The 27791-nt window shown below is 37.6% G+C and overlaps 1 protein-coding gene across 1 annotated transcript in view; it reads left to right on the top strand.

Moving 5' to 3' along the window:
• The window catches only part of METTL4 (methyltransferase 4, N6-adenosine), a 78346-nt gene that overhangs the window by 7928 nt on the left and 42627 nt on the right, over positions 1 to 27791 (top strand). Inside the window, exons 3-6 of the mRNA XM_072411359.1 lie at positions 5164 to 5536; positions 17142 to 17208; positions 23446 to 23620; positions 25563 to 25660. Of these exons, the coding sequence (XP_072267460.1) occupies positions 5164 to 5536; positions 17142 to 17208; positions 23446 to 23620; positions 25563 to 25660 (713 nt within the window). The remainder of the gene's footprint in view (positions 1 to 5163; positions 5537 to 17141; positions 17209 to 23445; positions 23621 to 25562; positions 25661 to 27791) is intronic.

Raw genomic sequence — 27791 nt, 5'->3', positions numbered from 1 at the left:
TATATTTCATATTCCTCCGTGTTTGTTTTTCAATAATGGCTACACTTAGTACTGATCTTTACTAAGCCATCAAAGGTTTCTACTTTTAAAACACAGTCAGCATGCAGCACAGCTTTAAGCTATGTAGTGAAACAGAATTTGACATAATTCCATCATTTGTTAGATTTCAGTACTTTTGTAAGGCAGATTTTTTTTTTATCCAACCATTGTCTCATGCTCCGCAGGAATGTCTGTTAAATAGATTTTAATAACAATAATTCCCTAATTTCTGATATGAGTGAAAGGAATAGCTTGTGGTTGTATGGGCAGTATAGATTATGCCCCTGTACACTGCTCAGCTTGTGAGGTTGCAGCCTTGAATTTGATTATGAAACCCTTCTGATGTAGTAAAAGTCTGCAAACAAGGTCTACATGAATAATAAATGGTGCTGAATTTTTCATTGACTGAATTACGGAATGTTTTCTAGAAGAGATATCTTCGCCACATACATAATTTAGTGGTAATAATGGCTGTTGCTTTTACAAGGAAAGTATAGTAACTTGTGCAGAGAAAAGGAACATTGAATACACATTGGAGGCTTGATCATTTAAACAGATTTTTGCAGCAGTCTTTATTTAATGAAAACTCCAGCTTTGTGACAGGTTTGGCATTGTAAGGCAGATCGGGGAAGAAATCAAATGTGTCAATATTATTTATTGCCTGTTATGTTATGCTGTGCGTGAACAAGTTTTTTTTAAAGTGTCTGTTGTGCATAAAGGCAAGGATGTATTCAGATATCATGCTAACCTAAATGGACCTTAATACCAATAATTTATTGTACAAGATCTGTTCCTTCTATTAAATGTTTTTGTTAAAACAAAAAAAAATATAATGTGCTGTGGGGTGCAGCATGCTGCCTGCTTTATATGCACATTCCAAAAAAATCCATGAAACAATTCTATGCACTACATAAATATGGTAAATGATACAATCTTTGCAAATAACAGCCACCTACATGTGGCATCTCTATTGAATACACCCTAAAACACCAAACACCGAATACCATTCTACCAGTGCCTCACTGATAGTTTCAAATGGACCTAATATGAAATATACAAATACAGGTAGTCCCCGGGTTACACACGAGATAGAGACTGTAGGTTTTTTCTTACGTTTAATTTGTATGTAAGTCGGAACAGGTACATTACTTTAATAAATGCAATTAGGACAGATGTTTGTCTCAACATAATATTAGGCAGTGTGGTGTCAGTTACTGTATAAAATCCTCACTGTGAGTTATTCACAAACAAAGGAAAAAAAAAATCTTTATAGAGCCTAGACATTCAATAAATTCTGGAGCAACAACTGCAAAATTTGCCTTGGTCATTAAAGAGTTACAAGAGGCATCAGAAATAGCTCACCCCCCTACGATCACTCACAACCTCAGATGTGTTTAGCAAAACATTTCTTCTGCAAGTCATGCAAACCGCCCCTTCCCCCATCAAGTCTCCATCTTGCAAACAGCGGGCAGGGAAGCCCTGTTCGTATCTAGGAGGCATCCAAATCTTGGATGTCCTTAACCCGGGGACTACCTGTATAATATAAAATCATACAAAATACAAATATGTAACTCAAATGTAAATAGGGGCAACATAACGGGGAATACTTTACAATTCTTAGGCTCAGTGACTAATTCAGGCTATGCATGAATGAGGAAACTGGACCAGTTAATATAGGAAAAATAGTACTTTCCAGATTAGTATATAGTGCTACGGAATGCAGTCATAAAATGATACAGAATGCTGCTTAATCACATCATCAGCAGAGGTTTTTCTTGGAGTGTTTAGTGCCTTGTAATGATGGCTCCTTATCTTTACTGTCATGGAGCTCATTTTTTTTATTACTCCAATATATTCTCTAGCTGCATTTAAATTATTTAGAGGAAAGGAGACATTTTCATGCAAACAATTCTCAACATTAACTATTTAACAGTGGTTCATGGGAGTAAATTATATTATATTTATGGAGGATTTAGCTACCATGCTGGATCCCAGTGATTTAGATACACCTGTTTACGCCTGTAGAGCATCTGGCATTTATACAAAACATTTCCAATTGTGGATCTCCGACTGCCCCTAAACTTTGAATGTTATCTCAATGAATAGGTACCTTATGACCTCCTGGAGATGGTTCCTCCAACCCCCCCCTTTTTCACATCCTTTTTTCTGTTTTTTTTTTTATTTTCATTTATTTTGCTCTTTTTGCTGTTAAATATAAAATATAAAAACGTTTTCAGCGTTCCATTAGCCTTGCACATGTACTACTGTTTTTATATTTATTTACATTGGATTTTGTCAAATTTTGGATTATTGTCTTGATTGTCTTTGTCTTGTCTTTGACTGTATGTACAAGTGTTAATGTGAATTTTGGCTTTTTGTTGCTGTTATAAATATACCTATATTTTTCTACAAGGTGAAAGTTAAGCATTTTCTATTATATTATGGGGTTCTGATTGCTCCCATGGTTTGTGTGTGCTGCCCATGGTACATAACTGCCTGAGAACCAATAGAACCAGTAGAACTAGTGGAACATTTTTTCCATTTGTGAGGTACTCCATCTTCTATGGTAACCTATACTTCCAATGTGTTGTATTACCTTTCTAAATTGCATTAGAAAAAAGGTTTTGTATCTTCCTCCTGAGAGGTGCTGTGAATGTTTCATGTCTTCTCAATATGGATTCATGTCTTCTCAATATGGATTCAGATACAAGCTCATTACGCTGAGACATGGTGATTAGCTGTCCAGATACACACTGTGGGACTACAACAGCTGAAACCCCTAATCTAAGCTGAGGAATGTAATTACTTATACCATCCTTTTATTGGATCCATCTGCCAACAGGGGTTTCCTGTAACTTTTGCTAAGTGGTATCAATGAAAGTCATATAATTTATTCTACAATTCCCGGGCTGATCCTGATTGACCTTCAGGTCATGCTGCTGTTTATCCCATCACATAGGTCCCCCCAACAATCATGAATTCCTCCATAATTACAGTGGAAAGCTAAACATAGCTACCCAGAACCGGGAAACATGTTATCCACATGATAAAAGAAAAGCTCACTACCAGATCCAGTTAGTTGCAATATATGGACATTTTTGTTTCAGTCTTTCAAATTCTGACTTTTTTTGTCTTGGAGAAACTGGAAGCTGTGAGAGTTTTGTACATGTGACATAATATAGTCCATAGATTTTGGCATAGCAGCTTCCATATTTTTCCCAAAGTGACTGATGTCTTAGATGGGCTGCAGCATAGTAGTTGGGAATACCTGGCATATCCAGGCTTCCCCTGTGGCTGCTGAGACTGATTGAACTATTACGTGAGCATGGGGGATCCAAACAAGGAAGAAAAGAAGGTAGAACTTTAGATGTACAGCAGAGCTAACCATGTACTTTCCACTACAAATATGAAAAGGCCTAAAGCTTTTTGAGAACTAATAGGCTCTTTTGAAGAGAGTCTGAAGATTTTAAATTTTTTAATTTTTTTATGTCACGCTTTGCAATTATCATTAATGTTTGTTTTGCTCCTGAATACCCCTACCTACCTTATGTTAGCAGTCTGCTGTTCTTCTTCTTTATGTGTAACTTTGGTCACTACAGAAAATCTAATTAATATGGCATAACAAATCCTTTAAAAACTTTAATAATTGGTAAAGAAAATAAAGGAACTCAGCAATCTTCTATTTACATCTCAGCTGTTATTATAATAATCACAATTTAATTTAAAGCAGCTCCTTCACCTCTATTTATCATCAGTAGATAACATGTGGAAAAAAAACTCTTCCTCAGCATGTTCCAGCATTTTCACAGGGAGAGGCTGACATCAGCTTCTTGCAATCTCAGGTTTATTTTAAAATGGAAATGTTCAAGCTAAACTCTGAGCAAGCAGCTACATACACAATTGAAATATATATAAGTGGAAACTTTTCTACCTGTCAGAAGTTTTGTTATTTTCCTGCCAGTTGTGAGATACAGACATCACAGCCAGGCTGGTAGCCAGAATATTTATTGCTGCAGCAAAGGAATATAGCCTGATCACCTGTATACATATTCTAAACAAGTATGGAAAGCACTCTAAAATAAGCCCTTGTTCCCTCCTGTGGCTTTAGACCATGGATTATTGAAAAATTGTACAAAAAGTGTTAGACAATCACTTACTGCTATAAGGTCCTGAAATACCAGGACCAGGAGGTTTGCACTGAATTTTTGCTGGTTCTGTGCTCTCTTTGGCTCTGGGTAAACAACTTTGTTTCTTATTACTGACAATATATCTGCCAATTCCCATTAGTAGTAGAGACTTTTAAAGACATTATACATTTGATATCTACTGCATATACTTTGTGGAAAAATGCTGTTACTTTCAAGCTAATTGCTTCTGATCTGATTTAAAAACTTCTTGCTACAAACACTTGATTAGCATCAAAAGTTATATTAGGTATGTGTGGGATTATCTATGTGCCACTGGCTTGTTAGGGTATGTACACATGCTGGAGGATAGTCACATGAGATGAATGATTGTGACCTGACATTATTCGCTGAGCCATCCTGATGCCCATCTGACCACTGTACTTTCCTACAGAGGAGAGCACAACAGGGTGCCACTTACTCATCCTCCCCACTCCCTTTTCCGTAGAACAGAGCAACACTGTGTGCAGAGCATTACATTAGTGCACAGTTGGACTTTTATTATCAGTTTTGAGTGGAAATATCCTAATTGGAAGAAAAGTTGATGATTGATTAAATTTGCTGCACATGGATTTGTTTCCTATAATTATTTCAATGTTTAACCCAGAGATATTTTTAAGCTGGGTGTTAAGAAGCTGTAGGTAGGCGGCAGCTCCTGTATTGTGACCCAACTCATCAGTAACCACCCAAAAACAGCCGGCTGGTTACTGAAAAGTGCCGGGTGGTGCGCCCAGCTAAAAGAGGCTGGGGAGAACACTGGTGATTATTAGTTCGAATGCTGCATTTTAACACTAAGTAATGTTTGTTATTTGCACACCTAATTATGACAGGCATTCTAACCCAGAGTTTCTCAGTTTTCTCAATTCTTAATGAAAAGTATTTGGTTTCCTGTCTCTTTTTAACACTATATTTATTTTCCTGTGTATTTCTTGTCTTGCAGATATGTGATCTTATTTTGAAAGAATCACAGACATTGATTCAAGAGGGATTAAAGAATGGACTGCTCAATGCCTACAGACAGTCTGAAGAGGAGAACAGTAAACTGACTTCAGAAGTTTGTGTACAAAGCAGTAGCTTGGCTGAACTCTGCAATATGACCAAAGAGATGTCTTCCCTGGATGTGTATGAACACAGTGTGAACATCATTGGTAGTGTCCAACAATCAATTGAGAGCATAGACTGGCCATTGCGTGTTACAGAAAACAGTTCAGAATGGCCACAAGTCATTCATCTTCTGGGCGAGAAGTATCTAATACCACCCAAAACTAGTTTCCTTTTGTCAGACATTTCCTGCATGGAACCCCTTCTGCATTGTAAGTAATTCTGATGCTTCTATTAATATTTCTTCTGATTTGGGCCACACTCACCGATGTCTGATTTAAAATCTGCAGTTATCCGATCATCTGATAACATACATTGCTAAGAAACACGCCTCTGAGTATTTTCCACTAGGGGACCTAATCTCATACTGTGAACAAAATTGTCCAGAAAAAACCAAAGCCGTATATTTTAGTTTTTTTTTTTGTATAAAAGAATTGCAGATATACTAACCACCAAATGTTTGTAGACATCACACCCATGCGGTGAGTAGGAGGAGTAGCAGAGCTTCAATGGAGACCTGGAGATCTTCTCCTGCCTTTGAGCTTTAAAAAATATAACATCCTTGCAACCCAAAAGTGTTATGCCAAACCAAGTCATGTTAGAAGGGGGTCACACCTACATCTAGGGATGTTTCTTTACTATTCATTTCCTATTGTCACAGTTGTGCACTTTTGATGATTGACCACTAAGTGGCGGGATGAATCATTATTTTAATAGGAGAATATAAGGCCCTGGTCTAGCACCAGTACTTGCCAGACGCCAGTCTTCCAATCCAACACCGCAGTCTTCACCTTTAGCAAGCCCCCCGCTAAGCCTTGGGAGACTGGTTGCGTTTCCTAGCACGGCTGATCAGTCCACCAGTGGAGGTATCCAAGGGGCAAAACAAAGCAGATTTGGGGTCACGGTGTTGGTCCAGTCAGCTTACATTCCAAGGGTCAGGAGCTGACAAGGTCAGCAACGGTAAATCAGACAAACTCATACACCAGCAGCAATTCAGCCTAACCTAACACTATAACGGGCACAGATCACTGGGAGCAGAGAGGCTATAAAGCCCCAGCAGCCAAATGCAGTGCAGGACTGGGATCAGAAAATACTCTGCTCATTAGCACACTCTAAATCCCCTTCAGTAGCATACAGTCTCAGAGCAGGGGATGCTGTGAGACTATTCACAGCTAAAGGGAAATCAGGGGTGCCGAGGGTGCAGGGCAGAGGACTGACAGGTAATTGGGTGATCTTCCCTGCTGTTGCAAGGACGCCAACGAAGAGAATAAACAGGGTATGCTATCCTGCGGTGGCCTACAGCCCAGGATGGCTGGCCAGATAATTGTCTCCTAACAAGACCTGTAGAAAGATATGACCATCTGTCAGCGGATTTTAGAGGAATTGACTGGGGGAATAATTTAAAATTGAGCCCTTAAAGCAGAATTAAAACAAAAAAAACACTCACCTTTACCTCTGATTTCTTTGGCCCTGTGCTTGTTTGGGTCCAAGTCATCCTGGAATCTGGCTTGGTCCTGAAGCAGAGGAAATGCTGAGCACTGCCATCTTCCTTTGTCTTTTGAATATGTCACCCAATCTCGCATTGCTCAAGTGTGAGATCGGGTGACATACCCCGCTCTAAACAGAGAAAAAAAGAGTGCTGATCTCACTGTGCATGCCTGAGATTGACATTTTTTCCCATTACACAAGAAAAGCCCCTTCTCTGCATGCTTGAAATCGGGCATGCGCAGAAGGAGCAGCCAGAAGCCTTCTCGGATGCGTGACGTAGGTAACGTTCTCTGAAAAACCTACATTCATCCACGCTTAATTTGTTTTAGATGATTGTTTTCTTTGGATTTTAATTACAAACACTGACAATACATCTGTTTTAATTAAATTATGTTTATAGTGACATATTTAAAATGTTACATCAACATTTTCCTTTTGTTTCAGTCAATAGAATGGCATCTGCAATTTGTATTGTCAGTTGTGACAACAGATGACTGAAGGACATTGAAATCTTGTACTGATCTCCATGGATTATGATTTTTATGTGTTCTGTAAATCTTCAATATTACGCTATAAAAAAACAGAAAGAGATTCAGAACCAAGTGTGTTGCAAACGTATGAATACTTAACTTCTTTGGAATATTTTTCTAGATCATAAAGAAGATCTGCAATCAGATTAACTCACAAGCGAACAGACGTAATGTCAGGTTATAGTTGCATGATATTTGTGTTGTTGTAATATTGAATTAGCTGCACACTGGTATTTACAATTTATCAGTCTAGCAGTTAAGGTGGCCTGACTTCTCTGTACTGGTGCAAAGCTACACATCTAGTTCACCTGCTTTCCGCCAACCCGATTGGACGGTGAAGGACCAACAATAGACTGCTGAGGGCAAATCTCTGCTCTGTCCTGTCAGCATGCTCCTTGTCAGCACATGTGCATGCAGATCACCTGATTTGGTACAAGTATTATCCCAGCCTCTCCCTGCTGTACTCAAGAATAAAAGAAGCAATTCAAATAAATCAATTCTAATATAGGTTTTTACTTCTTAAAGGGCTGATTACCTTCTTGAATGAGGTCAGACTCTGATTACTTTTGGTTTAGCAACCCGTTGGACCCACTGTCCTGCCAATAAAGATACAAACATAACAGTGAAAAAGCGGTGGGGTCATGGGGGTCATGGTTGCTGCCATGAAAAATGTTGGAATATAAGGCAGCCATCATTTCTTAGCCATTTATGTCTTTGTCCTTCAAATACAGATGTCAATTGATTGTGGCCTGAGACGAACGGTTGGACCCTTCTTTGGTGGAGATCAAACACATGTACAGCAATCCTCTGACATTGTTCATCAATCCACGTTACTAGATTGTTGAATAGGGCATATTGATGAATAACTGATCAGGAATGGCTGCTATGCACAGTTATGTGCCAATCGCTAATCCTCCCGTCTTCACAGAACAGAACAGCGCTGTGTGTACAGTACTCGTTTATTCATTTTTCACTAGAAACCATTACAAAACATTGTTCCTGGCGTCAGTAATTTGACATTTAACTGAGCTTTACACTGTGGCAGACATAAATACCTGGGTATATATGTTCACCAGTCCATTCGACAGTGTAGTTACAGGCAATACAATGCACACACTTTGTAGCAGTGTAGGTCTGTAGTGCATGTGGTGAATTCAGTCTGGAAAATATTGTTGTACAGCAGGGGTTGGCAAACTTTTTGGACTACTAGGCCATTTCAGGAGGTCAAGAAGGCACAGTAGGCCAGAGGAAACAAGGTGTTCAAGGAAAGGTTTTTTCCAACCCTGACTGCAAGCGAGCAGCCTCAGTCTTCCACTCATCCGCGATGTAGTCTCTGTACAAGGTCAACCTTCTGGAGACTGGTAGCTGCGCGTTGCTTCTGCTCTTTGGGCATAGTAATTAGGGTTACTGTGCAGGAACTCGATATTGCGGGAACTCGTGAAAACGCGACAATTTAATTAGGCCAGATCCAACAATAAATAACTAGAGCGTTAGGCCGGACTGGAATACTGGCTAGGCCGTATCCAGCCTAAAGGCCGGAGTTTGCCTATCTCTGTTGTACAGTATCAGTGCCACTCATTTATTGAATAATATGATAATAAAAATGCTGTGGGCAACACTGACTAAGCTGTAGGTTTTGCTGATATACTTCTCTTGGTGATGGCTTAGAAAGTGATATGTAAACAATAAAATCACTGTTGAAAAACATAATGGTTCTTTTGTAATACTTTTACAAAATGAAGGCTGATGTTCTTGGGAAAATAGGTGATAGATAGATAGATAGAATACTCTATCTATCTATCTATCTATCTATCTATCTATCTATCTATCTATCTATCTATCTATCATTCCTTTGCATCCCACGTGGACAGTAATGTTTAATAATATTACTGCTGTATCCTTGCTTTACTGGTTCCTGTTGCTAGCTCGTCTGCTGAATGCCAGACCACACTATCAATATTTTTATAGCATTGGCAACAAATAACATTATCTTAAATGTACAAAACCATTGTATTCTATTAGAGGTGTTCTGGCTCAACTTGTAAAATAAGTATCCTGTAGGAATTAGTTTTGTTTCTGGAAAGCCCTTCATGATACTGGAGCTAAAATCTGGCAGATGAAGAGATAAAGCTAATAGAAAAAACTAATAATCTGTTGGACACCAAAAATACTCCAAAGACAATGGAACCATCAAGTGAATATATAAAAAAAATAATGTTAAAAAGTGGTCAATCTAATTGAATAAATATCCACCTTATAAATTAAACACCCATAAATCAAGAGAGCAGTCGGAATTAGATGTCTAATAGATTTGCATAGGAGGAAAGTTAGGAATAACCCAGGAATTCTAGAGAGGTTACTCTAGGCATTACTATCAAGGAAAGGAAAATTAGTAATTTTTGGAGGTGGGAAAGATACAGAGGCCCTGATTTATTAATGTTCTCCAATTCTGGAGAAAATACACTTTCATCAGTGAAGCTGGGTAATCCAGCAACCCTGAAATGGATTACCTAAAAGTCATTAACTATTTGTTAGCAAATGCTTTTAATCCTGGACTAGATGCATTTCAGGTTTGCTGGATCACCCAGCTTCACTGATGAAAGTATATTCTCTCCAGCCTTGGAGAACTTTAATAAATCAGGGCCAGAGAATCTAAGAAGGTGTAGAGGTGTAAGAAGTTGAAACAAGAAGTTAAATGTAAGAAAATAAGACAAGACACAAAAGTTATTTTTTAATTTGAGATGCAGTTTGTTGAATTAGAATTTTTAATATTTAATGGTTAAAGTTTGCTATCACATCTGGACTAAATACATCTAAAAACTATTTATATGTGAAAGAGTTCATGTTGAATTTGTGTATTAGGAGACATGTTATTATGAACTAAACTTAAATCAAAGTTTACTCTGACAAACTGAACGTAAGCATATATGATGATGATGATGCTGATGATATGATAATGAAAAATGAAACCGCGTTGAAAAAATTTGTAACTTGCAAGGATCCACAACTTACAAGATGCCCGGATGGCAATGAGGTGGAATTGTTCAATTAAATTTTATAGAAGGGAATTGAGCCAGTAATTAGGTGATTGAGTGGCATATGAGGCTTTAACGTTAGATTTAATGCACTAATATAAGGAAACAATATTATAACATTAGAATCTTACTAACAAGCAATATGAAGAAAGACCTTATGGCACAACAAGGATTTGATTTTATATACACAGAATGCCCAAGGATACCAAGATTTTAATATTATAATTGTTTTGAGGATCAGCTCATTAAGTACAAACTTTTCTCTGTTTACACATTTGCAGCTGTATGTATGAAAATTCTCCTTCCATATTAAAAAATATTTGAAGGTATTGAAGTTATTACAAAATAATAAATGGAAAGAAGGATGGATATTGAACACACTACATGTGACCCCTTCATATACAATTAAATATCATGAAAAATATTATGGTTAGGAAATAGGTGGTCTTTTAACAAAGGATATGATTTATTGGTAGCCATATTATATGGGAACATTGCTATTATATTATTCAAGATTATTTTTTGGTTGGTACAGCAATGGGTATGAAGTTTGCACCCAAAAATATCTCTTTATTTATGGAATACTGCTAATCTGTTTTCATCTGGGGTGATGACAAGCTAGGTGTGGACCTCTTCATAGGGAGAATATTTATAAGGTATATTTTATTTATTTAGAAAGGAATTTTATTAAATTTAATTTGTTACATTTCTAATTAACTATTTTGTTTTTCAAAAACAAGGGTATGTTACCTATTTAACAACTAGAGAAAAAAGTCAGTAGTTTGCCATATCTGTCACTAGTAATACAAAACAAAACAAAAACAGATAGGGAATTGCTGGCAATGATTGATAAAAAGTATATAGAAAACCATTTATATAAATAATGTACAAAGGTCTACTTCATGTACATGGACACATCATCAGGATTCATGCTTGTAAAAAACTTTTTCACATAACTGGGCACATGGCTATGGGTTTAACCCTTCTGTTCATTGGTTGGGATGTGGTTGATTTGAAACACCTTGAACCTAATGCTGCTGACGCTTATTATATGTTGCTGTACACTTTGGCTTTTGCTGGAATATAGCAATGTTTTTTTTTTTTGTATTAGATTGCTATCTATCCTCTGAGGAAGCGGTATCATCTGTGAAAGGCATCAGGAATATTTCACATTGTTCAGACAGCAGTTCTTTGTCTATCTAAGATTTGTTGTGATGTTCAGAAAGTTCAGAAAATTTTCTGTATACTTTTTATCAATCTTTGTCAGCAATTCTCTATCTGTTTTTGTGTTGTATTTTGTTTTTCATTCCTACATAAAGTTGTGAAAATATTCTTTTTTTATCTGCACATTTTTATTAGGAAAATAACATTCTTGGTTAAAAAATTCAGGAAATGGGTGGACTGGAATAGTTTAATTGTACATAACAGATGCTACCTGTTTAATCAGCAAATATTCTTGAGCTTGAGAAGAACTGTACTTTATCTCTAATTTTACAGATGAAGGTTCCCTGAAGAAAAAGCTGTCTTGTTTTTCCAATAGAAGAGCTGGATAGATAGATGCCAAGGGCAAAAAAATGTTAGAGATAAAAAGAATCACAGAAACAGACAACAAATGGGAAAGTTTTTATATTTACAAAACTACTATTTCTAAATTTCACAGGTTCATTCGATTTTTATGAAATATTGTCCTTTGTTTTAGGGAGATAGAATACTGGGTTTGATAATACCCCAGAAACCCTAGTTTGTATTCACAAAAGCAGTCAATTTTGATTTGAAATTCATACCAAACTGGGAACAAAGAAAAAGAAAGAAACTGAGAGAACAAAGAAAGGGAAAGGAAGAAAAAAAAACAGAAAGACTGCTTTGGGATAATCTTATGTAGTTTTATGTGATGCAGTAGGTGAACTGTGTGCGAGCTTACTCATAAAGAGATAGAATAACTATCAATTTAAATCAATTTGCACAAAGCTTTATTTTTATACTGTAAATCTGTTGCTGTGCTGTACTGGGGTATAGAATGTGGTTGAAATAATAAAAAATAATTTGGGATGTGCAAAAAGAGAGCTAAAAATACAGATATGTACAATATACTTGGTCAGTGGTCCCCAGCAGGACTTGGTAACATAGTATAAAATTTTGCCGCGACCTGGTATATGTACAGCTTTCACTACTCTGCTATTCTCAGCAGCTCGGCCTCCTGTCAGCACACTAGCTGAGAATAGCAAAGTAGTGTAAGAGAGCTGGTGTGCGGTCAGGTGGCAGAGCTGCTGGGAATGGCAGAGAAGTGGAAGCCTTACATACATTCTGCCATTCTCAGCAGCTCCTGTGTAAGCAGTGCGAGGAGAGCTGCCCGCACTCCCACTGGTTACGCTCCTACTGTCACACCGTCACTAGCTTTAGAGCAGTGTAAGGAAGGCCACCGGCAGTAGTAGCTTCCTTCTCCTGTCATTTGCGGCCCCCAACTCACCAGCCAGGGACTGGCACTGGTCTGGGACATTTTCAAATCATTGCAGGGAGGACATAAAAAAATAACCCCAAAGGAACCTAATTATGGGCTTCTGATAAGATCAGAAAGAACTGGTGGTAATGGTGGTTTGGGGGGCAATTTTATTGAGAAATAACTAGGAGTTAAGGCAAATTGATATTTATTTTAATATACTGTTTTTATATAAACTGAATATTGATGAAGTAGAATGTATAAAGTATATGGAGTATATAGTATATATAAAACTGTTCCTTTTTGCTAGTATAAAAATGATTCCTCCACTTACAAGAAATTTATGTTAGAAATGGGCAAAGAATGCTTCATGTTTAAAGTATTAAATAAAAATTGGTTGGGACTGCATGTTAGTTATCGATCACAACTGCCAATGTACTGCCATCAAACTGCCAATGTGCTGTGTAACGAAAGCCACTTCTTTGAATCATTAGATTCTGTAAACTTCAGATTTTGTTTACAAACTCTAATGATGTTGATGTGATGAGGATTTAACTATGGAAAGTTTAGGCATCTTCTGGTTTGGAGAATTATTTTAATAGGAAACCTTTAAAGTTTTGGACTTTCATCTTACAACAGTGTACATCTGTACAACATCTTTAAAGCTCTATATGCCCCACAGGATTTTGTGCAAAATAATACTTTTATTCAAAATATAAACAATCGTACAGTTCTGTTAAAAATGTATTATTTATATTTGTTCACAAAATAATTTTAAATTTTGAGATGGAAATAAAACAAGTGTACTATATACTTTCCCCATATCACAGAAGTTTCTATTTGCAGTCTGCACCATTTTGCTCCATTCTCCTTGAAACAGATCTATCAGGTATGTGACAAGAATAGAGTTGCAGGAGGTAGGAGAACATCAATCACTGCCACACAGGTTCTGATTTTGGATGCAGATGAAAAGTACCAGCAGAGGCTTTTCCGGTGTCTGTGTGTTAGATCCCATGGTACATTTTAAGTTTTCCTTTGTTTTACTTGGCAGTGGTGTGCATTGTTCATTAGCGTTTAAAGCTAAGTTTAGGTACAGGATGCTGACAATAACTGTACACCTTTTATTATCATATCCAACAAGACTATCTAGAAAACATTCAATTAAAAGAAATATGGCCCTTACTTTTAGTAGCTAGCCAGATTTTATTGCAAAGAACTGAATTTTAAAGATGTACAGACAAAATATAAATATATTCTCAGTGGGACCTAGGCAATACCAATTATGAATAGAGGCGTTTATCCTGCTAAATACTTCCTGTGCTGTCAGTCTATTCAGCTTTCCATGCTTTTTAATCATTCGACCATTACCTTTCTAGACTTATTTGAGCCTAAAATCCCTCTACACTGACAGAACATGAAGCTAGTTCATTCCAATTCTGACAATATGACCTGTTTATGCAGAATAGGTTTAACCAAGTGCAGGGGTAGAACTAAAAATCATGAGGTCACCCTCTCAGCAAAACTTTAATGGGGTTCGCCTTCCTATGTACTCCTTTTGGGGGTGATTCCTGTAGGGGTTCATATAACAAGTACAGCCACTATGAAACCCTCTCCTCCATGCAGGGTGGCAAACTAACCCAGTATCGGGTCCATCTTTTCTGTTTAGATACTCATTATTGCTCACTGTAATTTATCTTTAGAGGCTTCCCATTTGTCATGTTGTCACAGTCTAAATTCAGGCTCAGAGTCTAATAGCTGGAACAGCTAGCAAGCTCACAGTGAAGACAGGCCTGGTTTGGTTTACATAATAGAATTATAATCCAAGAAGCGTAATCAGAAGAGTAGTCAGTAAAACAGCAGCCCAAAGATCGGTACACAGGTATTCGGCAAACAGGATCAGCAGTACAAAGCGAGATATTGGCAGGAGCACAATAATCTGACGCAACCGTTTTAAAGAAAGTAGCTGGGAGGAGTTCAGAGTTCATCAAAGAACAGAATCAGGCAAGGTTTAACTCGGTGATCAAGTACAGAGCTGTCCAGCACTTCAGGTGGCTCTCCACCGCAGAGGCCCCAAGTTCAATTCCTTACACATGTTGTGACACTTCACAGGAAAACTCAGGATCTGAACTGAGGTAAGTGAAGGAGGGATTTAGTATGCTGCTGCTCTACTCTGAATGGGGGAGCACCAGAGGAGCAGAAGATTAATAGCCTGGTTCCCTCCATGGCCACAAGATCTGCTCAGTAGCTATGCCTGTGATCCTGTGTTGTAATGATGCTTACGTAATGAAATCACACTTTAAAAGCAAATTTAATGTACATTTTCTAAAGTAAACACTTAAATTGTATATGCATGTATCCTTGCAAATCTGCCTTACCTTTTTACATTACTGAGTTTCATAGTATCCATATACCATTGTATATTGTTCTTAACTAAGCATTAGTGAGAGTTGGTAAAGGCAGTTTTACTTCTTTCTGAGCTAAGTTATGTAATCATTCAACCGCAGGGCTCTCTGTAGAAACTATTTTCATTGCCAGGAATTAGGCATGTAATAGTGTGGTTATATTAACAACCTTTCTCCTGCTCTTTTATCAACCTCTTATTACTTGTTTTACCTAATGCAATTGTTTGTCCAATGGGAAAACAAAACTGGGGAGAACCACACTGTATTTTGCAGTGATGATCTTTGCCCCTTTTGCAAAGGAGAGTTTATAGAGAATCCCAGGTCCTGCATAGAAGCTTTGTACACTTTTGGAAAATCCACAAAAATATGCATGCATTCACTATTTTTTCAATGCATTAACTAATGTTCCTCTTATAAGAATCCATGATCAGAAAGGTCATTATTGCAGAGAGGGGCGGGCGACAAAAGACAGGCCTGATCACTCAAGGCAAGAAGCTGCGCTGCGCATGTGCAGAGACAGCATTGGTTGTCAGGATACATGGAAATTCTGACCTCCCCTGCATGTTCCGGGAATGTATGAACTCCTGCAGGCCTGTGCAGAAGTTACATCATCTAGGCTGGAATATATCATCCCAGCCTGGCCAAAGATCTACTACAGAGAAGAAAGGACAGGGACCAGGTGAGTTTAGTTCTGCTTTAGCTGTACTTAACTTTGGGTGGGGAGCTTTTGTCATCATGCACATGTTGCACAGACTTACACATACTTGCAGATTATTGCACAGACTTACCTGTGTGCAGGTGCCATGCTGGGATGATAGGTCCAAGTTATTGCCACGCCCTAGGAAACCACTATCTTTACCCCCAGCCCCATAGCAGATTTCTGGTTCTACAGAGATGCTCTTTGGCTATTGCAAGTCTCATTTGTTAATTATCTCTACCTCCTGGTGACTTTTAGTTTAGTTTAATTCCTCTAAATATTGTCATAAAAAAGAAGAAATTAAAGTTCTACCTAAAAATGTTGTTCTACTGAAGCTCCACCAACAAGATATTATGGCTAAAGGTTTTAAACTAATTTTATTGCTAAAATTATTTTGTGTTATTATTGTGTGCTGTTTAGTAGGATATCCCAAAACTGTTTAATAAAAACATTTCATTTTAATATTGCCATTCAGTGGGAACACCACCAATAAATCAATGTAGGCTTTCATTACTTTTTTTTCTTTTTGGTTAAATCAGTTCTAGTTTGGTGCATTGCATTTTGGTTTGGGCTTTTTGTTTTATGTTTGGAGCTCCTCTGTATCTCCCCCTGCTTACACTTTCTTTTTGTCTTAAATCTCTGCAGGCAGCTTTTACAATTTAGTGATCTGTTTTAAAAAAAGGGAACATCTAATAAATGTCTTCTATGATGGATGGTTAGTTCTTGAAAGCTTTACAAAAACCTGCGTTAATCATTTAAAAAGTACTTCATACACTAAACTGATTTCCTTAGGCTAAATTATATTTTACATGGGGAAAAAAAAGATCTGAGAAACTTGAAACCCACACTGCATGTTATATGGACTTACATGGGGAAGTAAAAGGTGTTTACCATTTCACAACACTAATAAAGAGTTCATTCTGTGATTATCTTTTTGGGAGTAGCTCTAGGGCTTTCTGTACATAAGAATCTGCTCAAGTTATTTCTGAGGATTCCAGTGGAATGACTTCCTTGGAGCAGTTCTCAAGCAAATCTTTTAAAGTGAATTAGTGTCCAGTGAGGGAGAGCTACCACCATTATTAGCATATGTCTTCTAGAAAGTGGTAATGCTGTTACAGTACAACTGTTTCATGTAAACTACCATTTTTTCAGTCTGTAGTCTTTGAAAACTAACAATTAAGAGTTAAATCTCTGAAAACTAATTTACTTTTATGCATTTTTCTTCCAGATAAAAAGTATGGCGTCATTGTCATTGATCCTCCATGGGAGAATAAGTCTGTCAAGAGGAGTAAGAGGTAGTTGTTGATAATTGTTACATAATAGTTTTTGATCTATACAAATGTAACCTTATTTTTATGTTAACAGCACAACAGTTAGATATGTCTATAGAAATTTTAATTCAGCTCAATTACATTTTTACTCTGAAGTTCAGTTTAGTGATTAGTGTTATGCAAACTTCTAGAAACAAACAGAATGTGCCTTTCAAATGCTTAAAGCTATTCACAACATATGGTAAATTAATGGAGGAGTGATGAGTACAAAACTGTATCCATGAACAAGTGTTTGATGTTGTCAGACAATTAGAATTTTAGATAAGGTAACAATCCATGAGCCGTAATGTTTAGCAATAATCAGAAAGGGTCTTGATTTAACTATTTAAAATTTCAGGCTACCACTGGACCAAATTTTACTTGCTGTGACAGCCAAAAAAAGTTATGATCCAAATGCCGCAAGGACAGGAAGTGAGGTGCAATCTTCTGAACAGGAGAACAGACCACAGAATAAACATTCCTATCCACTACTAGAATTTAAAATATGTGTCAGGAGTTACACTTTATGCTCCTGCTTTCTACAGGGCTGCAATTTGAATTCTTCCATATTTTAAATTGGGCCTCAGCGCTTACAGAATTATACCCTGCCCATTGTCAGTCATATACCAGAAGCCCAGTGAGTAGTACAGTCTCTGGTATTTCAAAGTTCACTGGCAGGAGGGGGAACTATTAACCTCAAAGGCCTAATTAGTAGGAACAACCGTTGCCTTTTGAAAGACATCTTGGTATTTTAAAGTCCAGTAAAATAGACCAATGTTTCTTGTCTGCTATACCATCATATAGTGCAGTCAACTACCCTAAAGACTTCTTAGCTTGTAATTAGTTTGTAACAGCTCTTTATGTTTGATGGCATTCTACAACTTTCTCAAAACATATACTTATCCAGATGTAGGAAATTGGGTGCAAGATGACATCAGACTGCATTACTTTATTTTCATTGCTGGAAGGGTTCAGCTACTGGGAGTTCTCCGCTGGCCTCCTCCAGTTCTCTGCTGTTTACTATAACCGGCAGAGCTGTATTTTTATACTGTCATTCTACCTGTTTGTTCCCATGGCACTCCCCACCAAACCATCCAACGCCTATCAGAGCATTTAGCCCCACTTTCTAAGCTTGCATGTCTGTGTGTGGCCATGCACATACTGACACAGCCCAGGGAGGATTATTACTATTATTACACAGTATTTATATAGCGCCATCATATTACACAGCGCTGTACAAAGGCCATAGTCGTGACACTAACTGTTCCTCAAAGGGGCTCACAATCTAATGTCCCTAGCATAGGTATATGTCATTAATGTAGTGTAAGGTCAATTTTTTTTCTTTTTGGAGGGTAGCCAAATAACCTAATTGCATGTTTTGGAATGTGGGGGGAAACTGGATTACCCAGAGGAAAACCCACGCAAACTCCATGTAGATAGTGCCCTAGCCAGGATTCGAACCTGGGATCTAGCGCTGCAAAGGCAAGAGAGCTAACCCCTGAGCCACCGTGCTGCCCTAAAGATCTCCTTAAACGGGCAATGGCTATTTTAGCATTTGGATCTCTCCCTGGTGTCTGCTTAGCCTGTACCTTGTACTGACTTGCTGCTTGATTACTGACGCCGCCTTGCCTGCCCTGAATCTCCATCCAGTTACAACTTTACTTTGTCTACTGTCTGTCTGTAACTTCTACCTGAATACTGACTCTGCCTTGCCCGAGATGCATTTTGTGACCATGACTGTCCCACCAGCTGTCTATTCGCAGAAGCCTGCTGGACAGCCCTCTGGTTGGGGGGATCCCAAGGGCCATGACCTGGTGGCATGTTGCTGCAAAGTTTACAGGCCTTTATCCCTTACGGGGTGTTATGGCAAAAATGGGGTGTTGCTTAGATTCCATGCCCCAGGCCAGTAGGGGATCTTAGTATACAAAATGTGAGTGTCCTAGCTCTGGCTGCTGGTTGCTTACACTGCTCGATCTGGCAAAGAACAGACATCTCCAACTGGAAATGCACTAGTTGTCATCCATGTTTTTATTGAATGCAAGGTTTAATCTATTTAACTGCATAGTGTATAGTCACCTTTAGGTCTAAGCTCAGCTCTGTTCTATGCAATCCTTTTTTCATAGTGATCATGCTATACTAGTTTTAGGAGTCCTGGTTTTTAGGGCACTGAGAGTAACTTCTTTCTAGCCAGGAGCACAAAGACGTACTGTTGAGAATTTTTTGTGTAAATTATAGCAAGCCATTCCTACGCTATACACACATTCTGTGTCCATTGTCCAGTGTGTTGGTGGTCATTAAGCTTTATGCCGACAAAACAGGATGAGTGCTGAAGTCTAACAGTTTTTAGTACTAGTGCTTTTAGATTCATAGCTACATAAAACAAGTGCTTTTGACCTACTGCATATCTACTAACTGTCCTGACATTCTGAAGTACTATACTATACTTTCTTGTTGCCTTTAAGCAACGCACTGGGTGAGATTTCAACTTTTGAGCTGGGGGACTTGGCAAAGAACTTTTTTTAGCTTTGAAAGTTACCGTTGCTTTATGTGAAATCCTTTCATCGCATATCACCAGCAGAATTCTGTGGGGCTCTGCCTTTTACATTGCTTGTATTTCTAGTGTTTTCCTTTTTTCTTTTTGTATGAATAAATCCTGTAGTTAGATACAGACACCGAAGGCACAGAGAGTATGAGTAATACTCTTAATAATAAATTGTCTCTGGCTAAATCCCTCGATCAGGTTGCTTTACTTTGAGCTAGTCTTTGAAAACTTATCTTGAAGAATGATTTGTTATTCAACATAAACTGAATTACTTCCAATGAATTACTTGTAATAGAACAAATGATATAGAAATGGTTATTTTGGAGATGTGCATTACAAACTTTAGGAAATGAATGATTAAAAAAAAACAATTCAGGCAGACAGATCTTTGTAATTCATCTGTAGTTTACAGTTGGCTGCCAGTACAGCTATGGTCAAGCGCCAACACCTGCTGGGGTAAATATACTGATTCATTGGTTGAGTCAATTGTAGTGGCAAAAAAACAAACCTAATCAGGACTGTTTTCAATACCCTATGTGGTCAGACATATATATTTTAGTAAAAGCTGCAGCTTTATGAACTTATTCAATTTCATTTTAAACCTCTTAGTAGTTTAAATATAAAGAAGTGAGGAATGGGGCTTATCTGTATTGAATCCTTCTGGACTGAACAGATTATACTGCTGTGGTTTTTGTTAGCACCATAACACCCACCCAATGTTGCCAAAGTGCTTTTTGCCCTCTGGGGGAAGCTGGAGTCACAGAACTTGCTGAGTGCATATCTCTTCTCTTGTAATATGATTTGGAAATACAAAGATGACAAATGGATGAGTACTGCTGATGATATATGTTTTGATTTTTTGCTGGGACTGCATGTAATCCCTTTTGCAAGCTAATGAACTAACAAAGAGAAAATTAGACTACAGAATATCTACATGTAAATGTTGTACAGGACAATGTAAAGGACATCTAAAGGTATTTGATTCACAATGTACAAGGCACTGTAATAAATTGTTTTTGTGAATCCAAGTATGTGTATGTGAGCAGAGAGGAATTCTATTATGTAATTACAGTGGAAGGTCACTGGCGGAGTGTCAGAGGCAAATGGTAAGTAGGCCCTGGAGCTTCTGTGTACCTTTCTGTGGGTTAACATAAGTTAGCCATCTCTTCTCCTATGTCATGTTCAAGTTAGAGGCAGATATATGCATGTGCAAAGAAAAAAAAATATAGAAAATGATGCTTATAGCAACTGGAAATATCCACGCATACTAGGGTCGGATTCTATTTTTTCTAGCTCCTATTACTCCCTAGAAAGGCCACATGTGGCCCAGATATGGGTAGGCACAAAAAGATATTGGAAAAAAAAAAAGATTTCAGTACATGTTTACAACAACACAACCAGAATACCATAAAAAGGTATTTGAATCTGTCAAACATGAATGCAAATCTGAAAACTGTAGGAATGAACAATACCCATTTTTCTGAAGAGCGATTTGTTTGGTCAAAATACTATGCATGTAGAGTTCTGGCATATGTGATCATCATGGGACAGCGAGTTTAAGATACAACCCGTCATCTCATGTTCAAAACAAAAGAGTAGTGATGCTGGGCATTATTTATTAAAGCTTTCCCAAGCTGGAGAGGATACACTTTCATCAGTGAGGCTGGGTGATTCAGCAAACCTGAAATGGATTTATTCTAAGTCATTTGTTTGCAAATGTTTTGAATACAGGACCAGATCCATTCCAGGTTTGCTGGATGAATCCAGCTTTACTGATGAAAGCGCATCTTCTCCAGCCTTGGAGAACTTTATTAAATCAGGCACTGTGTTAACTACATGTACAGTCACAGTAAAAGTTTACATATACATACCTACAAGTTTTGACAAGAAGTAGCTATTTTACAAAATTTGCCATGTTGATTATTCATGCAGCAATGATTACAGAGATTAGATATATCTACTTGCATGTACTCTTTAATATACAGGTAGTCCCAGGGTTAAGGACATCCGACATACCGACGACCCCTAGATACGAGAACAGGGCTTCCCTGCTCACTCGTGTGTAGGACGGAGGCTGGATGTGGGGAGGGAGCGGTTTGCATTTCTTCTGGTAAACACAGCTGAGGTTGTGAGTGATCTTAGGGGGTGAGCTCTTTCTGCAGCCTCTTGTAACTCTTTAATGAGCACAACAAACTCTGCAGTTGTTTCTTTTTGCATATCAAAGCACAGTTTGCTCCAGAAGTTAATGAATGTCTAGGCTCCATAATTTTTTTAATTTTTTTTTTGCTTTATTTGTGATTAACTCACAGTGAGGATTTTATACAGTAACTGACACCACACTGCCTAATATGTTGAGAGATCTCTTCTAATAGCATTTAAAGTTTTACATTCAAAAATCCGGCAACCTCCGGACCTGAGGAGTCACCGACTTTCAAAAATTCCAGATTTTACCTCCACATACAGGCCAGCCTTCCTCTCACAGCACCCGTGGACACAATTCCAGAGAGCAGGCAGCAGGGACATCTCAACTTGTATTTAGTGTACCAAGCTAGACCTAACAGCTGTTTCTGCAGAACAGCACCATCAAAACATAAGTGGTTAAACAGTGTACTACAGTTCCTGTATTGAAAATGCGATCCGAAATTTAAGCTGGAAAACTGAAAGAACCAGATTATCGATGGCCGGATTTTCGATTGTCAACTGTATTAAAATATTGTACCTGTTCTGACTTACATGCAAATTCAACATAGGAACAAACCTACAGTACCTATCTCATATGAAACCCAGGGACTACCTGTAGTTGGTTCAATGGTATTATTTGATCTGTAGCAGCTTTGTGTAGGCATACAGTAATTATGATCTGTTCTTTGCATTTGTCAAATGCTTCATACTTTAGAACCATCCCCACCACCCCGCTGCTGCATTAACAATCCCTTATAGTGACCTGGAACAGACTTACAATGTCATTCCTAGTGGTTCCAATACTATATATTCTGCATGTGCAGCATCACAGATCAGATATTTGCAGAGGGATTACTTATAAATAATTTCACACTAGATTCACCTAACATTCCCCCTATATTTTTTCAGTTTCAATGATATGTGAATTTTTTTTATAAAAATGTATAAATAGATTACTGTTTGTAAACCTTTTATTATACACTCCTTACACTTTTACCACTTGTTCTGTGGCAAGCTAGTTAACACATGGCTGGATGCCTTAAACCTAAGCAGTTCTCTTTTGGCTCGGATATATTTCCCTAGTCTGCACTCATCCATGAATATCTTAACAGGCTATATTTATAATACACATTCTTTTTATACCAACCATTCTTAAAATGCATCATTTTAAGGAAGCAGTCTGCTGAATTATTTAAGGGTATATTCTGAAAGCACTTTACCATCTATTTTTACTATTTCTATAATGCTGCTATCACATCAGTCATCAGTGAAGTAGAACATTTGTGTAGCAGCTATATTTAGGAAAACAAAGAATAAAGGTACAGTATGAATGATTTCCTATCTTCAGCCACTGGATGTCACTGTTGTCTTTTATTCTGTTTTACTACCGGATTAATACATTCTTTTTTGAGAAGGCCTCTGCTTCCTACTGGTGATCTTTAAATGGTATTGAAATGCTAGAAACTGGTAGCTGAGTAAATATCTTTGTTTATCTCTAGATATAACTACTTATCGACATCAGAAATAAAACAACTTCCCATACCAGATTTAGCTGCTCAGAACTGCCTTGTGATTACCTGGGTGACAAACAGGCAGAAGCACCTAAGGTTTGTAAAGGAGGAGCTCTACCCACATTGGTCAATCAGAACACTTGCAGAATGGCATTGGGTAAAGGTAGGTGAAGTGCATTTGTCTGAAGGCACAAAATTATTTTTAATTTGAAAGTCTACTGGAAGTGGTTGTTTTTCTGCTTTAAATAAAAAATTCAGAAATGAACTCAGAATACAGAAAACCAGGTTAGATTACTAAATATGCCCGTCATTTCCAGGGTCGGTTATTTGTGCTCAGCTGAAGAAAATATCTAATTAGTGCTCCAAGAATGACTCATTTAGACAAAAAATTATTGTTGTGTCATTAACTGTCTCCCAGAGGAGCTCATGATCTAATGTCTCTACCATAGTTTCCGACCAATTTTTTTTGTGAGAAAATAGCATGAAGTAACCTGAAGTAACCATACAAACCCTCATACAATATTGTGCTGGCCTAGATGAGTGCTAGCCACTAAGCCACCCACCTATCTATTATGGGAACATATTGAAACTAGTAGTGATGAGCAGAATACAAAAGTGTCTATCACTTTCCAAATCATTTATTGAGTAAAAAGGTTTTGTTTGTGTTCCAACAAAATCAACATAGAGTTTAAGAATCTCAAACATCTAAGCTAAGTATCTAGCCCTTCTCTTTTCTATCCATTTCGAAAAATAAACTTTGGATTTGGGTTTTGAAGCTGTTCTTTTAAGAATCATTTTTACTTATTGTCTGGTTTATCTAAATGAGAGGGAAGTAAATTAGTTGAAGAAATAAAGTTGTTTCCAATAGCTAACTATCTCCTTTTAACGTCTGTTTTATAGAAAATTCAACAAGAACATTGATTGTTTTTTGCACACTTTATAATGCATGACAGATTTAATTAAACAAATGTTTTTTTTCAAATTAATTTTGCCTTTCCATATTTGTAAGGAGTTTGTGCACACTACCAATGAATGGCTTTTCAGGCCAAATCTTACAGAGATTAACTTAAATTTCTTATATGCCACCAAAACTGTACAAATCTCCATCTAGGTGAAAGAGGGATGAAGAAGGAATCAGTGGAGTCTAAGGACCTGACTTATTAAAGCACTCCAAGGCTGGAGGGAATACACTTTTATCAGTGAAGCTGGGTGATACTGAAAACCTGGAATGGATCTGGTCCAGTATTCAAAACATTTTCTAACAAATAGCAAATTACTTTTAAGAATCCATTCCTTGTTTGCTGGATCACCCAGCCTCACTGATGAAAGTGTACCCTCTCTAGTCTTGGAGAGCTTTAATAAATCAGGCCCTAAGTATCTAGACATTACAGGGCAGTTAAATGTGTTGGCATGATTCCACTTTTGAACTTTGAAAGTTTGGCCAAGATCAATGGCAGCTCTTATTAGGAGTAGAAAATGCAAAATTAGGAGCTACTGTTGGCTTGATTGAGTTGGAAAAATAAGTTTTGGGGCAGATTTTATAATCCTGGTAGTGGGTAGATGGATTCTAGAAAACCATCAATAGACATGAGATTGACTGATCCATTTGCCTGCTTGCTTTCCTTATCATGTCTGTGGGTAACCTCACAGGGAAATGAAATGATTGGTTATTTTAAATTGGGACTTTAGTGGGGGATACTGGCTGATATATGGAAAAAATGGAATCAATAGTTAATTTTCTTAGGGCAAATTTGATTTACCTTGTTTCAGTTGTCATATCATCCCCATATTTGTTCTAAATATGCATCTATGCATTGGTGGGAGGCAATTTGTAATTTCATAATTTAAACACACAATCATTTTCTTTATACTAATCTTTATTGTCAATGACTTTTTCACAAATGCAAACTAATGAAGCAAATTACAGCTCTTTCCAGCAGTAAAAAAATATGTCTGACATAAATTATGAGTATATAAGAAATCTTGTCTCTGCTTTTTTTTTTTAAAGTACATGTATCAGTCTTCATTTGGAGACATGAGATAATGCTTGAGTTTTCTGTCTGCTCCTAGTCTTTTTCATTAACACATTACATGTTCCTTGTCAGATAACCCAGTCTGGAGATTTTGTGTTTCCAATGGAGTCTGCCCATAAAAAACCGTATGAAATTCTGGTACTAGGATGTCTCTCAAATTCTACTGCAAGGTAAAAAAATCATTATAAATGATAATGTGAATGGATGACAATCTGCAGAATTAGGCTGCAGCTGACTTTTGTAAAAAAAATCTAAACCCATAATTTTTTATCTATCAATACATATGAATTCAAAGGTATTGTTCAATATTTTTAAACCTGCAGCCTTCATTAAACATCTCCTGGTGTCAATATAAGGTGTCATTGCTGTCTATCCCCCAATATTGGTACTGCGTTGCCACTCTGTTACACAGACTGCCAAATAGGAGCTTCGCATAATGACACAGGCAATGGTTCATTGTCACCATCAGTAAATTCACTCTGAAAAATGGAGGGCTTGATATATTAAAGCTCTCCAAGGCTAGAGTGGATACACTGTCATCAGTGAACCTGAGTGATCCAGCAAACCTGGAATAGATCTTTTCCAGGATTCAAAACATTTGCAAGCAAATAGCAAATGAGTTTTGAAGAAATCCATTCAAGGGTTGCTGGATCACCCTGCTTCATGGATGAAAGTGTATCTTCTCCAGCTTTGGAGAGCTTTAATAAATCAGGTCCAACGTGTATGTAGGGGGATCAGCCATGCTAAGATGCATCAAAAAGTAAAATATTTAAAAAATGTTCATGCCGTTTGTATAGTTAGGTCCATAAATATTTGGACAGACATTTTTTTTTTGTTCTGTACATTACCACAATTAATTTTAAATGAAACAACTCAGATGCAGTTGAACTGCAGACTTTCAGCTTTAATTCAGTGGGTTGAACAAAAAGATTGCATAAAAATGTGAGGAACTGAAGCCTTTTTTTACACAATCACTTCATTTCATGGACTCAAAAGTAATTGGACAAATTAAAAAGCTAAAAATAAAATGTTCATTTCTAATACTTGAAAACCCTTTGCTGGCAATGACAGCCTGTAGTCTTGAACTCATGGACATCACCAGATACTGGGTTTCCTCCTTTTTAATGCTCTGCCAGGCCTTTACTGCTGCGGCTTTCAGTTGCTGTTTGTTTGTGGGCCTTTCTGTCTGAAGTTTAGTCTTCAACAAGTGAAATGCATGCTCAATTGGGTTCAGATCAGGTGACTGATTTGGCCATTCAAGAATATTCCTCTTCTTTGCTTTAATAAACTCCTGGGTTGCTTTGTCTGTATGTTTTGGGTCATTGTCCATCTGTATTATGAAACGTCTCCCAATCAGTGTGACTGCATTTAGCTGGATTTGAGCAGACAGTATGTCTCTGAACACCTCAGAATTCATTGGGCTGCTTCTGTCCTGTGTCACATCATGGATAAACACTAGTGTCCCAGTGCCATGGCAGCCATGCATGCCCAAGCCATCACACTGCCTCCGCCATGTTTTACAGATGATGTGCTATGCTTTGGATCATGAGCTGTTCCACGCATTCTCCAAACTTTTTTCTTGCCATCATTCTGGTAAGGGTTGATCTTGGTTTCATCTGTCCAAAGAATGTTTTTCCAGAACTGTGCTGGCTTTTTAAGATGTTTTTGAGCAAAGTCCTAACTAGTCTTTTTTTTCTTGAGGCTTATGAGTGGCTGAACCTTGCAGTGCACCCTCTGTATTTACTTGTGGATGTCCAGGTCTTTTGGCGTTGCTGAGTTCACCAGTGCTTTGTTTCTTTCTCATGATGTACCAAACTGTAGATTTTGCCACTCCTAATATTGTAGCAATTTCTTGGGTGGGTTTTTTCTGTTTTTGCAGGATAGCTTGTTTCACCTGCATGGAGAGCTCCTTGGACCGCATGTTGTCTGTTCACAGCAAAATCTTCCACATACAAGCACCCCCCCAACAAATCAACTCCAGGATGTTTATCTGCTTAATTGATAATGACATAACGAAGGAATCGCCCACAGCAGCCCATGAAATGAAATAGCCTTTGAGTCAATTGTTCAATTACTTTTGAGCCCCTGAAATGAAGTGATTGTGTAAAAAAGGCTTTAGCTCCTCATATTTTATGCAATCTATTTGTTCAACCCATTAAATTATAGCTGAAAGTCTGCAGTTCAACTGCATCTGAGTTGTTTCATTTAAAATTATTTGATGTAATGTTCAGAACCAAAATTTGAAAAAAGTTGTCTCTGTCCAAATATTTATGGACCTAACTGTATATGATACACAGTGCT

Source organism: Pyxicephalus adspersus, chromosome 5 (assembly GCF_032062135.1).
Source record: "Pyxicephalus adspersus chromosome 5, UCB_Pads_2.0, whole genome shotgun sequence".
Taxonomy (NCBI): Eukaryota; Metazoa; Chordata; class Amphibia; order Anura; family Pyxicephalidae; genus Pyxicephalus; species Pyxicephalus adspersus.
Note: the sequence above shows the minus strand (reverse complement) of the source record. Positions and strands in the feature narration are given on the sequence as shown.